This window comes from Lagopus muta, chromosome 2 (genome assembly GCF_023343835.1).
Source record: "Lagopus muta isolate bLagMut1 chromosome 2, bLagMut1 primary, whole genome shotgun sequence".
In the NCBI taxonomy this organism is placed as follows: Eukaryota; Metazoa; Chordata; class Aves; order Galliformes; family Phasianidae; genus Lagopus; species Lagopus muta.
Genome location: NC_064434.1, coordinates 31,585,934 through 31,607,157, shown reverse-complemented (window position 1 = coordinate 31,607,157; position 21,224 = coordinate 31,585,934). Strand labels below are relative to the sequence as shown.

Here is a 21,224-nt window from a genome sequence, read left to right as displayed (position 1 = left end):
CAGCTAACAGGTTCTCAGCAGATCTGAATGATCCATCAGCTAGCAGCAGCTTACTTGCACTGCAGTAGAGTCAGACAGGAGTAAGTTAGAACTAGCTTGGATGTCTCTTCATCCTGTTGTATCCACATTTACCCTGATCCATCTATTACAACCCAAACACAAACTTTCCTGTTTCATCCTCCTACTAAACTCACATAAAAACCTTATAAAATCACTTCTTGATGCATCGAGAGTGGTACATTAAACCAGGGGGGTCTCCCATCAGACAATTCAGTAAATACCTTAAAACCTGCCTCCTGAAGGATATACAAATCATACAGTTGAAGTACAAAAGAATGTAGCAAGGAAGAGAGGACACAGATCTTTTTAAATTTTGTTCTAAGGAGAATCTAAGTTCTGGGAAGGTTTTCCTGGGCTACAAGAGAGCCTAAGACTCAGGGCTGCAGACTAAGTAGGGAAGTAAAACATCCATATGGTGCCACTCTTAATGTAACAGTCCAAGGCTACCACTTCAGCTTGCACTAGCTGATATAGATGTTATTGCAGCTCACACCACCAGAGAAATCAGTTCACCCATCAATTTGTTGTCAGATTCACAAGCTCTCAAGATTATTAGTTTTTCAGCAGAAAAAGTGTCATGTTGCTTCTCTTAAGGGAAAAAATAAAACTATTTTACAAATCAAGTAGCAAATAGCATTCATTTTTCCTAGGGATTCAGACTGCAAGGGTTCTTTGAGCATAAATGAAATTTGCACTATAACAGCAACACAGAGGGAGCTAAATTATAATAACAATATGACTCGATCTAGTCAATGTTCTCAATTGTGGTACCAAAGATTTCCTTCCGAATTTTTGCTACCCTCAAGTAGCAAAACCAGAAATCACCAGAGTCCAGTGGTCTAACAAAAGAACTTTACCACCAATAGGGTGTACATTGATCTAGGTACTACTGAAGAAGCTCAACAGCAAGTTTTGCCTATTTAGAAGGCCAAGAGGGTATACAATGGTTTTGATGTTGTCCCACTCTATGTTCTTATCTCTAAATCAGAGAAGTACGGATTTGAAGGTCTACTAATAAGTGGATAAAGAATTGGCTGGATGGTTGAAGCACCAGACTGTTGTAGTCAGCTGCTCTATGTCCAGGTGAAGGGGCCTTGGGCAAGATGTTCTAGTGCCTGATTTAGTGGTTGGCAATACTGCCCACAGCAGCAGGGTTGGAACTAGATCATCTTTAAGGTCATCTTCCCAATTGAAGCCAATCAATGATGCTATAATTTCAACATGCATTAGGCATGCATTCCAACAGTATTAGGGTATACAGCCACACTGTTCGTTGACAACTGTAACAACTACTTACTCCACAGTATCGATCATCACTGAATATCTGTGGTGGCAATGGATTGCCTTGTGCAGGCTGCCTGTCCTCAGGAATATTTTTATACATCCACTGTCTTTTCTCCTCTGACATCGTAATATCCACTTCTTCAAACTCTATGCGATTGGCTTCTAGAAATCTCACCACATCTTGTTGCCTCTTCTTTATCTAGATGAAAGAAAAAAAAACAAAAACACAATACATGAGAGCAAGTCAACCATAACCCAGATATGTTACAAACCTGAGTACATTCCTTCTCTCCTGTCCTACTTCCACATGACAGAAAGTCAAGAACTCAGGAAGAAAGGGGAATTTTTTTTTCAGTTTTAAGTTCATAGACATTAAACACTGCTGTTTCTCTACAAGTTGACAAAGGTTGCACCTTCTCATCCCATTTTTAGAAGGCTGTCTCTCTAGTTCCACTGTGGAATTTTCAGCCTTTCCCTCTGATGAATCTTTAAAAAGATAAATAAATGAAGTGTGTGAGAACAAGAAGTAGAAATTAAAAGATATAGCTGGTTTTCAAAACGACTGAGGGCTAAATTTTTGAAGCATAAAGACAGATAGAAATGTAAGGTAAGCAACCGAGCAAATCTGAGAAAAGTCCACTCCTATAGGTGACCACTGAGATAGACATGTTGGCATGCGTGAAAAAAAAACCATCAGTTGCACATATTTGTTTTCCTAGACACCAAGATATCTCATAAAAATGCAGCTCCACGGTTCCCTGAACAAGGCTTGTTGAATCTTTAATTAAGAGCGTCCGTCTGCATAATGCATGTGTCTAAAAATAAGCATGATTTCATCTCTTGAAAATTAATTTCACCACAAAAAAACGCACTAGGTACATAATAGATATATGGGGTTTATTCCCTCCAAAGAGATTATCATCTTCATATGAAAGCCTAATAGAGGCAAAACACCAAAAGTTTTTAGCTCATTGCAGCTAAGGTCAGCTCTTAACAGCTTGCAGGGCTTCAAGCAGATCCATCAGGTGAAGACCATCTCTGCCTCAAACAGGATGTGATAGCAAGACAGCAACCTTTGAAAAGAAAGTCTGCAGAGCTGAGGAACACTAGCTGTGCTCATCTGTCTCCACCTGCTCTGCATTCTCTTCAGTTCATTTTGTATTTTCTGCATCTACTTAATGAAACAATCTCCTTCAGAAGGAAGCTATATCCTGTGTTTTTACAGCTATAATCAACTGCATTATTTGAAGAAAAAATAGCACTTTAATAATTTTACAGTATTCCTGGAGTGTTGTATCCACACAGTTGCTGATTGGCATAAAGCCCAGGTGGATGAATCATGCCTGCGGGCATCATATGACCCAAATACTATATGGAAATCAGGATCTTTAAAGTGCATGTGCTAGCTGCTCTTGTCACACAGCCCATTGCATCCACCTAAAGGCAGCACAAAAACACACATCTTTTGGAGGTAACAATGATGGTATCACTGCTCATTTGAACTAAGAGAGTAGCCATCTCAACAAACCAGAAATACAAAAGTCTTAAATGATTACTGCCTTTCTACGTGAATTTGTAGCTGTTGGTTTTTTTGTTGTTGGTGGTGGTGTTTTTTTCTCTATTTCTTACATAAGCTATATTAGTTTTTAGGCATACCATAAAAGAATCGCTTTTTCATACAGAAGGCAGCTCCAAAAGTTGCATGAAAGTAATACCATATCAATAACAGGTAAATTCCTGCATCGTCATCACTGCTGGCACCAATACTTGACTTCTACTGCCTCCCTAAAAATTGTGATAAGGAAATTTATGGTCAATGTAGGAGCAAAGTTTCAAGAGAAGACCAAAGTAGGATTTATTTTATTTTAATGGTGATTAACAAGCATTTATTAAAATAGAAATAAGACACCTAAAGAAACATGTGGAGATGTCATTTGTTTGCAATGAAGTACTGCTAAAACCATCTTGAATTCTACCTCTATGGCATTCATCAGCTTCACAGGTTGGTCCAGCTAGCAGATGACAGAGCAGCATCCCAATGCAGAGCAGCATGCCCTCGCCAAGTCTTTCAGACCTGCACTCCTCAGAGTGGCCGTGCACTGACTGCACAGTCGGGACAATCCCTGGCATGCTGTGACATTCAAGTCACTGCCGTAAGCTGTTTGTGAGACTAAGGCAGCCTTGGGCAAAGCTTTCCATGCCCAAGCCACATTTTGCTGTATATGTAATCATTTCATCTGCTATAAAGTGAACTGCAGCTCAGTTTTAAGCAGTTCCCTCACATTTTACCCTTCACACTATGAGAATTCTCCCACAATCACACACTTCCTAATCTCTCTCTTTTATTTTTATAAAACTAATTAAGATGTTGAAGGGAAATAAATTGGCTGGGGGGGTTTTGAGCCAGAAGATTTGCAATTCTGCACACGACATCTGCAGGAGTTATCAGCTGTGGATGTGCCAGCTGTATAAATTGAAACAAAATGCCTTGAAAAATTTTAGGCAGAGAAGCAACATCATCTCCTCCTTCAAGTGATTTGATTGAAGTTTGTAAACTGAAGCAGGAGAAATGCTTACATTAAAAATCCTATTAAATTATGCCTTGTTGTTTAAGATTGATGCTCAGAGCATCTGTGGCAACTGAAACCAGCTGATTGTTCCCCAAGAAAACCACAGGATCTTTGTCTTCCCATACAACTGGATCTGTGCCTCAGGCATGCGTCAGCCTCACAATCCTGCCTGTAGTTATTGTTTGTGATTACTCCAAGCTAAAAAAACCTCCAGCATTCAACCAAATGAAGCCCTCAGCAGGCCAACATGCCCCAAAGGGCAGTGACAATTCCTCCTTCCTCACTAGCCTACACAGAGGACCTGAGCTCCTGCCCAAAGCCCAGGGAAGATTAATGCAGCCTCAGGTGACAAACTAGGTGCATGCTTTAGTCCTCTTCATGCAACTAAGCTTTGCATCTTGCTTCTTCCTAGCTTTCTAGGACTCGATGCAACTTAAAGGATCCTGAAAAAAAGTGTTCATACAATCAGAAATACCATGATCACAAAACCTCAGTTTATGGCTATTTATACAATAATTTTTGAAAGCATTTATATCCTTACATAACAGACTGCCTTAGCACCAAAATATTTTGCTTTTGATACATCTTAAAGTATCAGAAGATGCTGAAAGATAAACATGAAAACAAACACCCCCCTGTGAAGTCTCAAAATCCTCCACACTTCATTCTATATTCCATGAAACTCCAGCTTCAATACGCAACCTATGCATCTCATCTCAAAGCATGCAATTAAACATAGATTTGTTTTTTTAATTCCCTTGTAGTTATGAAATTAATATTATCCATAAGCGCAAACACGAATAGGCACTATTATATCTTTTTGTTAAGCAGCAACACTGATCATGAAACAAAAATCAGTATCTCTTTACATGATGTTATTCTAATCTCTCTCCAGCACGGCGGAGAAAATTCTAAGCTAACAGTCTGCTATGATAATCCAATGGCTATCTTCCATGTTCTAAGCAGGATGATTGTTTTCTGAACTTCTGCTTTCATGGATTTAGTCTTGCTTTTAATTTACATTTCTATTCACTCAGAAATATAAGACAGGAAAGAAACACTCAAAGATGTCTCCATTTATCCCAGCATTGGAGACAGTTTGCTTAGGTGGATTAAAAAGCAGCAATAATAAACTGTGCATTCTGATATACAGAGTTGAAGTGAGTTAATCACTAGTTCAGTAGCTCAATATACAAAAAAAGCCCACCTCAGCTAATATACACAGGCCTTCTCCAATGTCTTTCATTTCTTCATTTGATGTTGTCTCCCACGACATCCTTACAACAAAGCTGAGGAAGTGTGGGATAGACCAGTGGACAGTGAGGTGGGTTGAGAACTGGCTGACTGGCAGAGCACAGAGGGTCATCATTGGCGGTGCAGAGTCTGGCTGGAGACCTGTAACCAGTGGTGACCCCCAGGGGTCTGTGCTGGGTCCGGTCTTGTTCAACATCTTCATCAATGACCTTGATGAGGGGATAATGGCCACCCTCAGCAAGTTTGCCGATGATACGAAGTTGGGAGGATTGGCTGACACGCCTGAAGGCTGTGCTGCCATTCAGTGAAACCTGGACAGGCTGGAGAGCTGGGCAGAAAAAAACCGGGTGAGGTTTAACAAAAGCAAGTGTAGAGTCTTGCATCTGGGGAGGAATAATTGCATGCACCAGTACAGGTTGGGGGATGACCTGCTGGAGGGGAGCTCTGCGGAAAGGGACCTGGGTGTCCTGGTGGACGACAGGTTGGCCATGAGCCAGCAGTGTGGCCAAGAGGGCCAATGGCATCCTGGGGTGCATTAAAAAGAGCGTGGCCAGCAGGTCAAAGGAGGTGATCCTCCCCCTCTACTCTGCCCTGGTAAGACCTCATCTGGAGTACTGCGTCCAGTTCTGGGCTCCCCAGTACAAAAAAGACAGGGATCTCTTGGAAAGAGTCCAGCGGAGGGCCACGAAGATGGTGAAGGGCCTGGAGCATCTCTCCTATGAAGAAAGGCTGAGTGAACTGGGTCTGTTCAGCCTTGAGAAAAGGAGACTGAGAGGGGACCTGATCCAGGTCTATAAATATCTGAGGTGTGGGGGGCAGAATGGCGAGGCCGGACTCTTTTCAGTGGTGAGTGGAGACAGGACAAGGGGAAACAGACATAAGCTGCAGCATAGGATGTTTCGCACAAATGTGTGCAAGAACTCCTTTACAGTGAGGTGACGGAGCACTGGAACAGGCTGCCCAGGGAGGTGGTGGAGTCTCCTTCTCTGGAGATGTTCAAGACCTGCCTGGATGCCTACCTGTGCGACCTGCTGTAGGGAACCTGCTTCGGCAGGGGGGTTGGACTCGATGATCTCTGGAGGTCCCTTCCAACCCCTACAATTCTGTCATTCTGTGATTCATGATGATGTGCAGCAGATACAGGAGACTACACCGCAGTCTGCTTTGCAGATAATGCTTCAGAGGCATTGTCAGGCCAGACGGGACCATTGGGATTATCTGGTCTGACCTTTAGCATCCCTGAATTAATTTCTTTTAGGAGTAGGAAATTTCTTGCAAATTGTTTTCCCCTAAGCTCCATTCCTGAACTGTAAATGACAGAGAACCTGCAATGTTTTCTAATTGTTCCCAAAGTTAATTGTCTTTGCTTAAAATCCCTGCCTGCTTCAATTCAGAATTTACTTCACCTCCAGATTTCAGCCACTTACACTTCCATATTTTTTCTGTTAGACTGAAAAAAACTCTTTTACTATAAGATTACTGCTTCCCATACAACTTTAATCAGCTCAGGTCACTGCTTAACCATCTCCCAGCTAATCTGAACAGTGACGTCCAGTAAAAACAAAATACCTATTTCTCCCTTAACAGCAGAATAACAAAATGAGGGTGTTATCATCACAAATCATTCCCAGAATGGCCTAGAAATTCAGCAAAATTAGATGAGAGCCTACAAATGCACTTTAGAAGTCTGACAATTAAGAAGCCAAAATGCATCCCTTGAGACCTGGGTATCTCAAGGCAGAGGTGGTCCTGCTGTTCCTTTCCTTCTCAAACCTGGTCAGTCTTTCCTGATCCATGCCCTTACCCCAGTGCTGCAGCAGTCACACTATCCCGTCACTGACTCAGCTGAGAATGGAATGCAATGCATTGGGCAGGGGCACTTTCAGCATGCAGCACAATGACACAGTAAGATCTCACTGTTGGCTGTCATGGAGGTGGTGCAACATTGCTCCCTCTTATCATGCAGCTCCTACAGCTTCCCCTGCAGCAGCATAATGCAGGAAACGGTGGCACAAGGGAGGGAGAGGCAGTCAGGTCTTTACCATCTGCTCAGTCTTTATCAGTAGCAAAACCACACCCCAAGAAGACTCAGCAGAAGCTGAGCATGACAAGCAACAGGTCCCTGAAATACAAACTGAAAAAGCAGTATTTTGTAACACAAACACACAATCTAGCTCACTACCACAGCTGAAAATACCAGACGTGGAGCCATTGCCTTTTTAAGTCAAATGAATATACCCAAAGGGATTGTTGCACTGAGAATTGCCACTGTCATCTCACACACTCTGAGATTAACACGCAAATCCTCACAGTTCCATTACATTTGCAACATGCAGCAACTGAGCTTCTGCTGAACATCTTTCTCTGCCTGGCTGGAAAGCACAAGTGGCCCTGGCAATTTTTACTGCAGAGAGATGGCAGGGCTGTGACACAAAGATTCATATGATTAATTCATTGTTCTTGGCACAGGAAAATAGAGCTCAGCCACACACACAGGGAAAAAGGAGAGGAGAAACTGTGCCTTGATGGAGGAGGGTAGGAAAAAAAAAAGATAGAAAGTCAGTATTTCATTGCTGGTGGGAATACTTACATAAGTGGCTAACTGCCAAAGCCACCACTGCGTTACACGATAGAAGAGTCTCCTCGGAACAGACCCCCACATAGCTCAACACTTCATCCTGAAGAAAAGCTATATATACATATTTCAAAATCCTAAAAATTGACCCCAGAATGTTTCGGGCTGAAAATAAATAGAGCAGTCCCTGAGCAGCAGCCACATGCAGCCTGCAGTGCCCAGGGCTACACTAGCAGCAATCAGCCGCTTGCATACAGAGGCATAATTAAGGACATACCATATGAAATAGTTATGAAGCTGGGAGGGCAATCTGCTCAGTCTGCTCAGCTTAATGTAAAATCAGTCTGCAGATCCCTGGGAGCTGCTGAGACACTGCTTTGTGAGGCAATCTGCGTACCTTTACCTCTGCACAATACTTAGTAGGCGACCTCTGAGAGTCCAGTATTTCCAAAATGCAATTACAGTTGAGCCAGGTTTGGGTTTTAAGACTCCTCACTACATGCAGTGAGCAAAAGAAAACATCTTTAGTTATATCTGTAAAAAAAACAAAAGACAGTAAAATTTGTTCCATGCCCAATGCCTGCTAGCCTCATCTTCATATTGTTAGATGTTGAACTGTGATAAAATGCATTTAAATCATAGAATCGTAACATAGAATGGCCTGGATTGAAAAGGACCATTAAAATCATCTACTTTCAACCCCCCTGCTATGTGCAGGGTTGCCAACCACTAGACCAGAGCCACATCCAGCCTGGCCTTGTGTAGAAATGTTTCTACTACAAGTTGAAGGGGAACAGTTATTTAGGACAGTTTGTAAGAAAATTTTGTTCTCTGTTCGAGTAAACACAAAGGAGCCTTCAAAATAATTGAAGGTGAGTGTTTGCTGAGGGAGGTTCCTTATTTCAGTGGGTCTGTAATGGAGAAGCAGAGACAGACAGAGACCAAACAGAAAGGGGAAAGACCAAGAAGATAGATAAATAAGTAAATAAATAAATACATACATACATACATAAACAAAGGAAGGTTATTCAGAAATATCAACTACCAGCACCACCACGCAGAGTACCTTTCAGCTGCATGTAACTTGGAAAGCCTTTCAAGTCACTCCCAAGTCTACTTCTTTTGATTTCTTCTGTTTGAGGAAACAAGACTTGTCAGTAATGTACATGAATGAAGTAATTGATTCTATCATCATTTTCTTCTTGCAGTAGGAGCAACATGTTTCTGCAGCATTGAAAATCTACATATATGTGAACCTGTGACAGAGCCAATGAAACCAGAGGCTACAAGACCCAAATCTTGGCTCATTATTTCTCATCAGCTGGATCGATCTTCCAGTTAATTACATGAGGTCATATCCTATCGCATCAATGCAAAACCAAAAAATAGCATTGCTTGTGAAAATAAAAAATGGCTAATACAAAACTGGAAACTTTCCAACAGGAGCTGAGCCAGACCTCGGAAGTTCCAATGACATTGGAGCCCTGGTGGCCAGCACAGAACAGAAGACACCATGAGTGGTTAGTGAGCATGGCGGGGATAGGCTGATGGTTAGACTTGATGGTCACAGCCATCCAACCTTAGCAATTCTATGGATCTCTAAGCATCCTGCAAGGCGTTAGGGATTCATAAAGCATGTTGTCAGTTCCATCCTCCTGAAGGAACCATCCTGCAGGACTAGAATAACTCATTTCAAAACACTAACACATCAAACCATGGCTGGCAGCTAACTTCTTTCAAGATATAGACGTCTTTGCTCATGGTTTACCATGTTTCAGTGATTCAAGAGGCTGGTTAAAAAGAAAGTGCTATTTTCATGCACTTTTCCAACAGACATCTCTCAAAGTTGCCAGAGAACAATTTGGAACTCCTGTTTAGTATTCTACACTAAACTCCTTCTGTGCTATTCTCTTTTGTCAAATTGGCATGTTTATAGCAAGTTTTTTGCATTGTGAAAGAAACTCTTCCAACTAGTAACATCTATCTTCCTTTTCAAAATGTGTGCATAAACATGACAACTGAAACCCTTACTCATTCACCTCTCTTTAGTGATAGCAGAGTTTTCCTCCTAACAAAATATAAGCTGTTCTCTGACCTTCACATTATATCATCTTTATTCATATGCTTATTTCTGTAGGTAGATTCTGAAGGGTATCCTTTCTTCCCAGTAAAGTCCCAGTTCAGCAAATAGATAAGAAGCTGCCAAGTTTGGAACTACAGTAAATTCAGTCCTCAGCTCTATAATGCAGAGTAGAAAACTGATCTTTGAATCTCACAGAGTCTCCCCCAGTTGGTAGAGAGTAGTTTGGTGCACAGAAGTCCAGTACTGCTATGGTTGAAAACTTGTAGAGTTTTAGAGGTGTCAGTTAGTGTGAATCATGCTTGCTTGGTTGAATTATGATTTTTTTTTTTTTTGGTAGGAAATAAAACATGATAGCTATGTTTAGTTAATTTTCTTAGAACATATTAAATATCTGGTAGTTGATTAGAGTGAAAAAGCACTGAAGAGAGCCATTTCATAAGCATGTTTTGGAAGGTATGCAAGTGTTACAATACTCAAATTCTGCAAAGAAAAATAAAACACACAAAAGATTCCCCTAACAAATTCATTTACTCTTCCTTTTATGTAATATGTTTATCACCCAGACTTTTAAGATGAAAACAAACAATTGCTTTTTTTTTTTTTCCTTTTTTTTTTTTTTTGTGACATGGTGAGTCAGCAGAGCACTGAACGTGCTGTGAACTAGTTCTATGTATTTATCAGCCACATTGTTTTGTAACAATGAAGAAAGCACTCCCAGCTGTATTTTCTGTACGTACTGCAGATGAGATATAAAAGCAAACTCTTTGGAAAAGAACAAAAAGTAGGTCATGTTTCTTCTTTCTCATCAGCTTAAGCATCAAAACCCAGTGGTGCAGGAGTATTTATCTAATAGAATGCATAAAGGCAACTAGCAGCTCCCAAGGTGGAGCAAGTAATTAAATTAGCTTTGTTTTGTCAGGGCAGGGTCTCTGGAAGTCACCCCTCAGCAGCACCCATCTGGAGCTCACTGCTGCTCATCAGCTCGCTGTTGTCTCATAACGTGGAGCCACACGATGTCACAAACAGAAGCATCCTCACAGTCCCCTAGAGTTTCAAAGAGACATAAAGGCAAGCTGCAAGACCAGCAGGCCTGTTCAGGTTAAAGTACTGCCAACCCCAGCAGGACATGCAGGGTTTCATGGAGAACCTGCTCTCACATCAATACCAGCTTGTATCTGCACTTTTCTCACACAGCCACCAATCCTCCTCTGTGCATTCGAGGGCCTAAGTCAGCCCAAACACTTAGAAAAGACATCTTGCCTCTCTCTCTGAAAGACAATGGTTGCATTTATTTGCTTTCTGATCCTGAAGGATCAGAGACATCAGGATTCCACAGTGCTCCCAAGGATGTGAAAAACAAGTTTGTGCAATGAATCTGCCTACGTCCGCCCTTCTCTTCTGAGAGCCGCTATCCGTGCAGCACAGGCGTGCCATTGCCAACTAGATACACACACCTCTGATAACGCCCTTTAAAGTGACAACAGCAACAGCAACACCAGTCATTTGGAACGGGTTAACCTAAGTTTTTAAGGATATTTAAAGGTTTTCCCAGCATTATATGAAATAGCAACAGAAAAATGTATTAGTGGCTCCAGAAGATTGTCAAGTTTTAGATAAAATTGGACTGCATTACTGGAAAGTTCTAGAAATATGTTTTCATGAGACTGGGATGATGGATTTTGTTGATATCAGTCTCTAAACAAGAGCTGATTGCCAGTGCTATTATTCAGATCAATAACAAAATTACCTCTGCTTCAACTGAGAGCAGAGGGAAGCTTGTAACTTTATTAACAAACATCAATGCTTTTTCTTTACCAACAAACACAACTATATCCATATATTATGGATATAGTTATATAGGATATTATGTCTTCTTACAGCTCCTGGATATACACCTGCAGATCCCTTTCTTGATCTCCCCCAGCACAGCAGACAACTGATTACTATCCCACAAACTGCAGGCAGACCTCCTGTGAGGCCAGCTGGAGTCACCTCCACACAGCCAAAGGTATCACTCAGTACAACCCAAATAGTTTCAGATTCCCCCAGGGCCTGATGCGGGGCACCTTTGCTAGAAACCAGTCCTTGTGCAGGCAAGTCAGCCTCGCTGAGCAGGAAGGACTTCCCCCAGAGCAGGGCCATGAGGTCTAGCCTTCTCACATCAGAGGCTAGTTCTGCATCTCCTTTCTAATGAGTGTTGACTTCCTACAAGACTCCTCCTGAACAATCTGATGCTCTCTAATTCCTTCAAATGCCACTCCTGCCTCTGCTTCCATATGAACATAGCAGATCACTCAGAGATTGTTCAGGAAGATTGTCTGACCTTAGGAGATGCAGATCCAGATCAAATGTTTCATACATCCTGGTTTGTTTAGGTGAGACAGGGGTGATAACTGCACTAGCCCCGCAGTGACAGAAAGACAGGTTTTGGTTGATAATACTTTACTGTTCATCAGATCAAAGAAAGCTTTTTTTCAAATTGGCATATGAAAATTCATTTGCTTTTGTCTGAAAAACACAGACCCAATTCAACGATTAAGAAACCAGTATTTAATTAATTTGTAAGCATTGAGTTTGAAAGCATTCCAAATATTCACTCAAAAAGTTTGAAAGCGCAGATGATACCAAATATACTCTGCAACGTATGAAAACATCAAGAAATAAAGTAAACTAATTCATGAGTGTTGTGATGGAACTTCCATCAATGAAAAATTGTGAATATTTTTCCTGTCACGTTCTCTTGCTCCCAGAGGGACACACTTGGTTAACTCAGGGGACTTGTGTTAAAAGACTGGTAAAAAGAATCCCAGGCTGTGCCTCCTGGCATGTGAAGGTAAACAAAGCTTTGTCTCTTTGTAAAAGCTCAAAAAGCCAAAAGCAAACAGGAAGAACTTATCAGCATGTGTGAAGGACACATACAGGATCACGTGCTTTGATTTGGATTTGACACACAGTACAAGTTTGTGGTTTCAGGTCTCTGCCTACAGACAAAAACCTCCAACAGAAACTCTTCCAGCAGAGTTTGTGACAGAACAGTCCATAAGATGGGATGCTCAGAAAGTCAGACACTGTGGTTGTTGATGGCTTTGTTGCAAGCAGAAGCTTGCTACTCCCCTCTTGCCAACAGCTATCACTTACCCTGCAGCAGTGGCAAAATCGGACTTGTCTTTGTACTCAGATGCTCAGTTTCACAGCTCAAACGGTAACCAGCCCATTTTCAACAGCTGCAAAGGCTGCAAGCAAAGAGACATTTCTTCTCTCCAAAGGCTTTACAACAGGCAGAAAAGCAACCTTGAAGTTATCAGCAGTAAGGTCTGAAACTTACTAACCGTGTGCCACTGCTAACCATGCCAGAGCTCTTCAGAACAGAGATATTCTTTCATTACAGAGGAAGGGAAATAGTTATGCCACCACGTGTCCCTATCAGCCACTACAATTACATTGGTGAATAACTTGTGTAACTACTGAGACATTTTGAAGATGTCTCATTATCTGAAATGAGTTACTTAAGCACCATGAGTTACTCTTAAGCACAGGCCAGACACTCAGAATAAGAGCTGAGTGAGCATCTCAGCTTTAGCACTGCAGTTTACACAAAAGACATAAATCCATGTTTACAATGCTATAAGGTTTAGCCATTCAAATAAAAGAAGGGTCATTTTTGGCAGGGCCCAGCCAGATGCTGGTGCAACCAGCATGAGGCACAACAATATTGTTGTTTTTACTCTTCTGTGGATGTAAAAACTAAGTTAGCATCTATCAGCAATTTCAAGAAGCATGCGCACATATATATATGCACATGCATTATGTATGTGCATAACATACACAATATATACATATGCACCAAGATTGCATGCAGAAATCCACACTTACATATAAACATTCCAAAGGTAGATCAATAGATTTGTAGAGGCTTCTCCTAGACATTAGCTTCTACAAGTTTACTCCTTGTACTGAAATGAGAAACATCCTACGGTTTTCCAAACTCTCTTAGCAGGAGTGATGGAGATTAGTTATCCTGAGGTAAAAGAACAAAACTACCAACAATTCCTGGAACTGTTAACTGCCAGGACAAGCTCTGTGCTACTCAGGGGAGATGGACAGCAACAGAAGGGCATGCTGTTATTGATGATTAACATGAGTCACTGAACAACCTGTGCCTCCAAAGAGCTTCTCTTCATAAATTAGCCAGAAACACAGCTACTGTTTTCTCTGTGCCAAATTCAATTACTTTGCAGTGTCATACAATATTAAGTGTAGGTGAAAAACGCTTGTTCACTGATCTAAAATCCAGTTGTTATCTCTTCCTGTTACTGATGATAGAGGGAAACTCATTTTTTGAAAGATCCTCATCACTATAGCACCAATCACCTGAGAAATATGACATCTACAAGCTTTAGACTCAGCTCAGTCTGACTGGCAATGAATGGAGCAGCACATCCAAATGGAAGCACCACCATAGCCTTGCAAGACAAGAATCAAAAGATTTCACCCCAAGATGCTGGTCCAAAAGACAAGAAAGATAGTTTTGTGCCCACAGTACCTCCGTCTGAGACAAACACCGTGTTCAGTGAGTTCCCATGCTGATCTTGCACATCAGTCACCCCTTCCTCCACTCAAAGCACTTGAAGTTGGCCAACATTTCAAGAAAAATCAGGTCATACTGCTCATCTATCTAAGCCCCACTGAAATTAATCTGATTTTCATTTTCAAATATTACAATCGAAAGTAATTGTAAACTGTTTTCATCAATAATCACAAGGAGAAACAAGGAGAAAACGCCACCGCTAGCTCTATGTTTCCCTTCATATCACTAAGTATGAAACGTGCCAGCTTCAGGGACTTGCTAAATGTTAACCACCTCCTGTAAAAACTATCTAAATGTTAAGCTGGAAGAAAACGCTGACCTACTGAAACATGACGGAGGTTTTGGACACACGGTAGATTTTAACTAGGGATAGTTTCCAAGCACTACAACATTTCTGTGTTCATTACTGTTCTTATCAAACTTTCACACCATGTGCAAAACAAAGATTGCAGTGTTTCATTTGAGATAGATCCCCACAGGAGCCAGCACTGGAGGCTGCAGCTGAGAAAACCACTGCCCTTAGTGAATTTGCTGGTAAAATGATATACAGCCTAGGTTACCAGCTTAGTAACAACTCTATATTTCCAGCTTGAACTCAGTTTGCCAAAGACAAAAGATGTCCTGATTTTCTGCAGTAAAGAACTACCTTAAATACTGATTATTTCTCCACAAATCCTAATTTCTTTTACATTACCCTCTTCCAGTAAATATGAGTGTGAACCATCTGAAATAAACAAACTGGAAAAGAAGAAGAGAGAATCTAAGAGAGGGCAAGTGCCAGTATGCATTCTAGATTTTTTTTTTTTTTTTAATTAAAATCAATAGCATCCATTTAACAAGTGAATTGGATTTATACAGAAGTACATTATCTCAGACAAGAATTCTAGAACTGGAATATTCAACATGCCCATAAAAAAGCAAGGATTATTTTTTTAACATATGAAGTAGTACTTTCTTAGTAACTACAAGTATTAAAAGTACTGACAAAGATTTGAATGCTTTGATACTTTGAATAAGTGTGTCTTCTTGCAGTGCGGAGTTTTCTATTCTGAGCCTTGCTACTTCAGCTTTATGTTTCTGTCTTTACTGGCATGCCCTCATCGTTTCTTGAAGTTCACCTACAAATCCTTAAATAATAAAAGTGGAGAAGTATTCAGGAATGCAGAAAATATGTGCTTTCACAAAAATTGCAGTAATTTTTTTCTAGTCCACCAGAAGATGCACTTTACAGGAAATTAAGGTCTCCTCCTGAAGGAGCCCTGTAAATCACGCAACCAGCATTCCCTTGCTATGGTTTGCACAAGGACAGAGCCTCAGTCGCCCAATACAGCTTTCCCACCAACACTCTAGCTCTTTCATCTTAAACAAAAGATTACATCCTGAGATTCATTTCTCCGTACTGCTAGTGAGAAGACTACATTGCTTGCAGATGGGAGCAATTCAGAGCTGGAGCCAACAGTGGTATACAAAAGTAACAGAAGTCAGTTGAGCATCCCCTGGCTCAGTGACCTTTGTAGCAACAAGAAGGCAAACACTGAGCCTGTAGTAAACTGCACGTGGAAAGCTCAGTGCCTTCAACCTGAATTCAACAGATGAGGTTATCTAGTACTAAGAGCTCCAGTTCAGCTTCACTGAAGCAGGCAGTTGCAATGATCCAATGCTTTCACAGCATAAGAGCTGCCTGACTTGTTCCTCTGTTGGAGCTTGACTCTGAAGGAGCAGTGCTGGCAGAGAATAATGCAATGATAACAATTGTAAATATGGCAGTTTACAAGCTGATGTCCTAGTGCCAGATAACAAAACAAGGATGCCTGAAGAGTGGCATGTGCTTCATTCCCTGCCTTTCCTCCTGGGCTGTGCTTTACAGAAAACAAGCAGGTGAGTTACAGGCACAAATTGTTTTTCAGTTCCCAAAACTACAAGGAAAATAAAATATTCCAAAAATCATTCATATCATTAAGCTGCATATAAGTTAGTTATTACTTCAATAAATTCAATTTATTCAATCTTAATTAATGTAATCAAATTCTGTTGCATGCAGTCCCCCACAATCACTGGTATCATGACCAGGGTTACAAAAGTGCTTTTCCAGGCTTTGATGGTGTAGCTGGAAGATTAAGGAGAACAGGTCACTGTCACTTTCACACTGCTATACTCTTAAAAAAGAAAAAGGGGGAAAAAAGGGAGGGGGGAGAAGGGGGGGGGAGAAGACAGACTTCTTAAAGTAAGCAAGTTACCATTTATTACATTATTTTTTTTTTTCCATTTCCTGACCACTTGAATATAATCAAAACAGTGGGCTAAGTCTGATGAGAATGGCATTATACAGCAGTTAAAGGCATTTAAACATATGTCTGTACAAAGCAGATCAGTATATGGAGAGCCAAAGTGCAAGTTTCAGTCTTCAGAAACCCAGTCAGAACAATACCTCCTTTGAAGTTTTATTACAGCTACAATTGCAAACAAAGGTCAGAAACAGTCCTACTGCTCGTGTTACTATGTAGTTAGCCTCAAGCATTTCTACGAGGTACTATTGTTTCTGACATAATCTACCTGCCAAGAAGAAAGGTAAATATTTGAAAAGCAATGGAGCGGATGGTGCAACAGTTGGGTACTGAATACCACCTGCAAAGGGTCTGAATTCCACTTGTATTCTTGTGTGCAGAGCTCTTGCTGGGCTCCCCGCTGTACACATTCCTCCAGTCTCTGAACCACTGTTTGGAGGTTCTTGGTGCTCTCCACCATAGGGAAGGAGGATATACCTAGAACTCAGACTTCTCTGGAATTCAGACTTGAGCAAGATCCACAGGAGGTCCTTAAGGACCAGACAGAGCCTTCAGCACTGACCTCCCCACCTGGCAGAAGTCAGCCACAAGCTCTCAGGCTTCCACTGCCACATTAACTTGCACACAGGACTGACAGAAACCAGCAAAGCCATTTGAGCTTTTTGGAGATGCAGAGAGGCAAAAACAAGGCCAATAAGATGGTAAATACTCAAGTGATACATTCTAAGTTAACCTTGCATACCACTAAACAAGAAGCATGTTCTTCCTGAGAAGCATAATGAGAGATGTTGAGTTGCAAGGACTGTACAAATAAGGGTGGAGACAAAAGTTCTCATTATCGGTAGGAGATAGGCTTTGCTTTAAGAATCTTAGCTTTTGATTTGCCTCCAACTAAACATGATTGTGATTGCTTTGGCATTCTGGTGCTTTATACTGTAGTTTAAAATCATTCCAGAAAGCAAAAATTCCAACTTGTTTGCATTTATGCATTGATCTATGTAATATGCTTAAACAAAAGGAGAGTTGTAATCTTATAAAACTAATATTTAGTATAGACAATATAACTACAGCTACACTTTTATCAAGCTTCCTAGTTGAAAAAAAAAAATAATCCATTATTCTCTTCGATTGGAAGAATCAAATTTCAATCTGCTATCATTCTTTAAAGTCCATTTTTTTCAATGTCTCATGCTATGTTTTTCCAAACTTCTAGTTCCCTTAAACACATTTTCATGAAGAACATATCTGAGCAGTGTTTGCTCTCGTACATTAATGGAATTGATTTCAGTTGTTTTTACATCTCAAGAACACATAAAAAATTTGATGGGAAAGCTTTTTGCAACTCTCACTAGTCAGAATAGATTCTACTCTCTGTTCTGCTAGGTTAGTAGCTCCCCTACAATATATGCTCAGCTTAAAGGAAGCTCCAAGGCCATAAATTATTACTAGAAAGAAGAAAGTACAGGCGAGACAGTTTTTTGAGGGTTTCTCCATTGAAAGCCCTTCAGCAACCCTCCTTTTACCTGACCTTTGGTCCTCTGATTGCAAGAGAACTGAAGTCCTCTCCAGTTCAGTATTTCCAGATAGCTGCAGGAATTCCAGGCAGAGTTTGGTAATTTGCTCATACTGCAGCTTCCTGTCAAAGATGGACCTGGCTTTAAAGCACTGAAAACCATTTAGCCAAGTCAATACATCCTGCATTGTGGATTGTGAAGTGAATTAAGTTACATTCACCTCAGAATTAGTTTGTCCTTGGTTTTCACCAAATGTTTCCTCAAAATATTGAAGCACTGTTAGGAGAGAAAAGCAAAGACTAACTTTAAAGTGGCTTTTCTCTTAATTACAAAATAACATTCATTGCTTTCAATAAAGAGGAGCAGCAAAGCCTGTCACCAGAGCCTACAGGGTGCCTGGAATTTGAGACCCAGCTGTCCAGTAACAAATAGAAATTCAGGTCAGAAAAAGCAGAAGATGGTAAAGCTTGTAAAAACATGCCCGTCTGGCTAAGCATAGGCTTCCCACTGTGATTCAGCTGGATCCTTCTAATGCATGCTTAAAAAAACAACATGGTGCTATTTAGAAGAGTACACTCACAAACACACACACACACACACGATGCCTCATGCCTCTCTCCTGCCTTCCCACAACAAGATCTCAGGAACTTCCCTTCAGCATTTCCACAGGGTAAACCCACATTCCACCCTCAGAAAGCACTGAAGAAGAATGTCTCCACTCAAGCAATAGCTAGATAACTGGGTCTTGTAACCCGCGGGCTCTTTCAAGCTCATTACAAATTTACAACCACAAGTTTTCTTGCAAAGTAATATTAATAATATTAACCTCTCAATGATCTGAGAACTTTCAGATGTGAGAAAGGTTTGCAGGGAGAAGGCTGTGACCAAAGGGAGGGAAAGTTCACATTGTTCTCAGTCCCTTCCCACCCACTCTGATAACTTCCCTTCCTCATTCTCCGTAATCACTCCCAAACCACTTTATGAATTGAATTCTCACAACTAGGTACAGCTATCACATATGTTTATCTTTAGCCTGAAACAAACTGCAGCAAGCAACATGATCAATAAACACATCAAAGTTGCCAAGAAAGGTCATACTTATGGAAACAGGAGTCTTTGCCGACTCCAGGACCAGTATATTTCTCAGGAACGCCACAGTTAAGACTCGTATCATCCAACCTGAGTATTCAAAAGGAGTCATGCTAGAAGAGTTAGCTCAATATATTTACTGCTTCACATCAGCCCTTTCTCCAGTAGCATGAGGAAGTTGCTGTATATTACTTTTATTTAAATAAACAACTGCCTTTACCACTCCCTTTTTGCAAATACATTCAAAGCAGACCTATTCCAGGCACAAAGAGGAAAAAGGACAGAAAAACATCCCTGGTTGAACAGCACACTGCAGGTAACAAGGAAATCCAAAAGGAAATTGCTCAGGAAACGAGGTGAACTCTTTGTTTTAAAATAAAGAGCAATTTAACAAAACATTTCTAGTGAGATTAGAAAAATCCTGTCCCTATGACACTGCTTTTAGTTTATCAGCAAATATTGCATACAGAATTTTTTGGTCTCATACTGAAGTCAGATAATAAACTCAGTTACATCCACTCTCACAAACAGCAGACCTACAGTTTGACACAAGCTGACCTACAGGTAGAAGCTAAACCATAGATTCTGACACTGCTTTTCTGCAAAAGATGAAGGAGCACCTGTTGGGGGCACCAATCTCTCTGAACAGGGATATCATCCCATCTCATGATCTGCATCCCAAAAAGTAGCTGCTGTAGTTATGATGAAGGCTGGAGCAGGAGACAAAGAATGACAGGAATTTTTGTTTCACTTCACTTCTGCTTGGTTATAGTTCTTATGCTCAGGAGGATAAAAACATATTTAAGTTTTCCCTGTTTAAAAATGTGCGAATACAGCAACTGCACCTTTCTCCAGGTGTGGTTTCCCACACAACCTACTGATAACAGCTTTTCCTTTGTCACTGTTCTCAGCCAGCAAGACACAGTCTATAGACATACAGAACTCACAGAAATAAAGCCCCTGAGATGCAACACTGAGCACAACAGGACCTTAACCCATGGAGAAGGTTCCTAATGTCAAGGAAACACTGATGAAAAGGAAAAAAGAACAGACAGTAAATAGATGTCACAGCTCTGCTCCTGGCTAGCAGTACCTTCCAGCCCTCTGTTACCTATTCTTCTCCGGCGGGGTTGCACTCAGACATACTGTGACTATACAAAAATAAGCTGATTATCACCAGTATGCAAACTGTTGTTATGTGTCGTTGTGTTGTAGAACACAGGGGAAAAAAGTCAGCACTGATGTGCATTCCTTTTAAAGCTCAGCTTTGGTGCGTTAACAGATGGGCTACAGCGCTACTACCAATGGCATATGCATCTTGTTAGCAGGTCGTGGAAGGGGAGGACAGAGAGAAAAATCCCAATGAATAACCTATTTGCAGAACGGATAGATGAGGAGATATGTGCGAGCTAATTATGCAGCCCCAACCCCACCCCCAACAAAATCAAATGATAACACCGTGCAGTATTGTTTGAGAGGGGAGCACAAAACAGAAAGTAATCCTCGTAGTGCTGGACCACCTGCATGTGCAGGGAAGGAGACGTTTCTGCTATGGATGCCTCACAAACATGACTTGGAGTTCCGAAAACGCTCCGTATTTACTTGTTTGGTCACTGAAATGGATAATGAGTTGCTATTAGCTGTAAAGCAGTTACTAAGCATTTGGAATCTTTCCTGCCAAAACATATCAGGGCACGGACCTGTCACCGTGCCACTGAACTGAAAGCAAACAGCGCACAGCGAAAGGCAAAAGGAAGGGAGCGCACTTTGAGCTTCGGGATGGGCAAATGCAGAGCCGCACCTCGTGTAATAACGCTGCCGCCTTCACTGCTGGGGCACAGAGAATAGCACCTACGTCCGAGTCCTTCCCTTGGCTCTCATCGGAAAGCAAACTTAATTGAAAGCTTCCATTCAGACTGCCT

The 21,224-nt window shown here is 41.1% G+C and overlaps 1 protein-coding gene across 1 annotated transcript in view; it reads right to left on the bottom strand.

Moving 5' to 3' along the window:
- The window catches only part of SH3BGRL2 (SH3 domain binding glutamate rich protein like 2), a 62,187-nt gene that overhangs the window by 18,256 nt on the left and 22,707 nt on the right, over positions 1–21,224 (bottom strand). Inside the window, exon 3 of the mRNA XM_048934957.1 lies at positions 1,358–1,543. Coding sequence (XP_048790914.1) covers positions 1,358–1,543 — 186 coding nt within the window. The remainder of the gene's footprint in view (positions 1–1,357; positions 1,544–21,224) is intronic.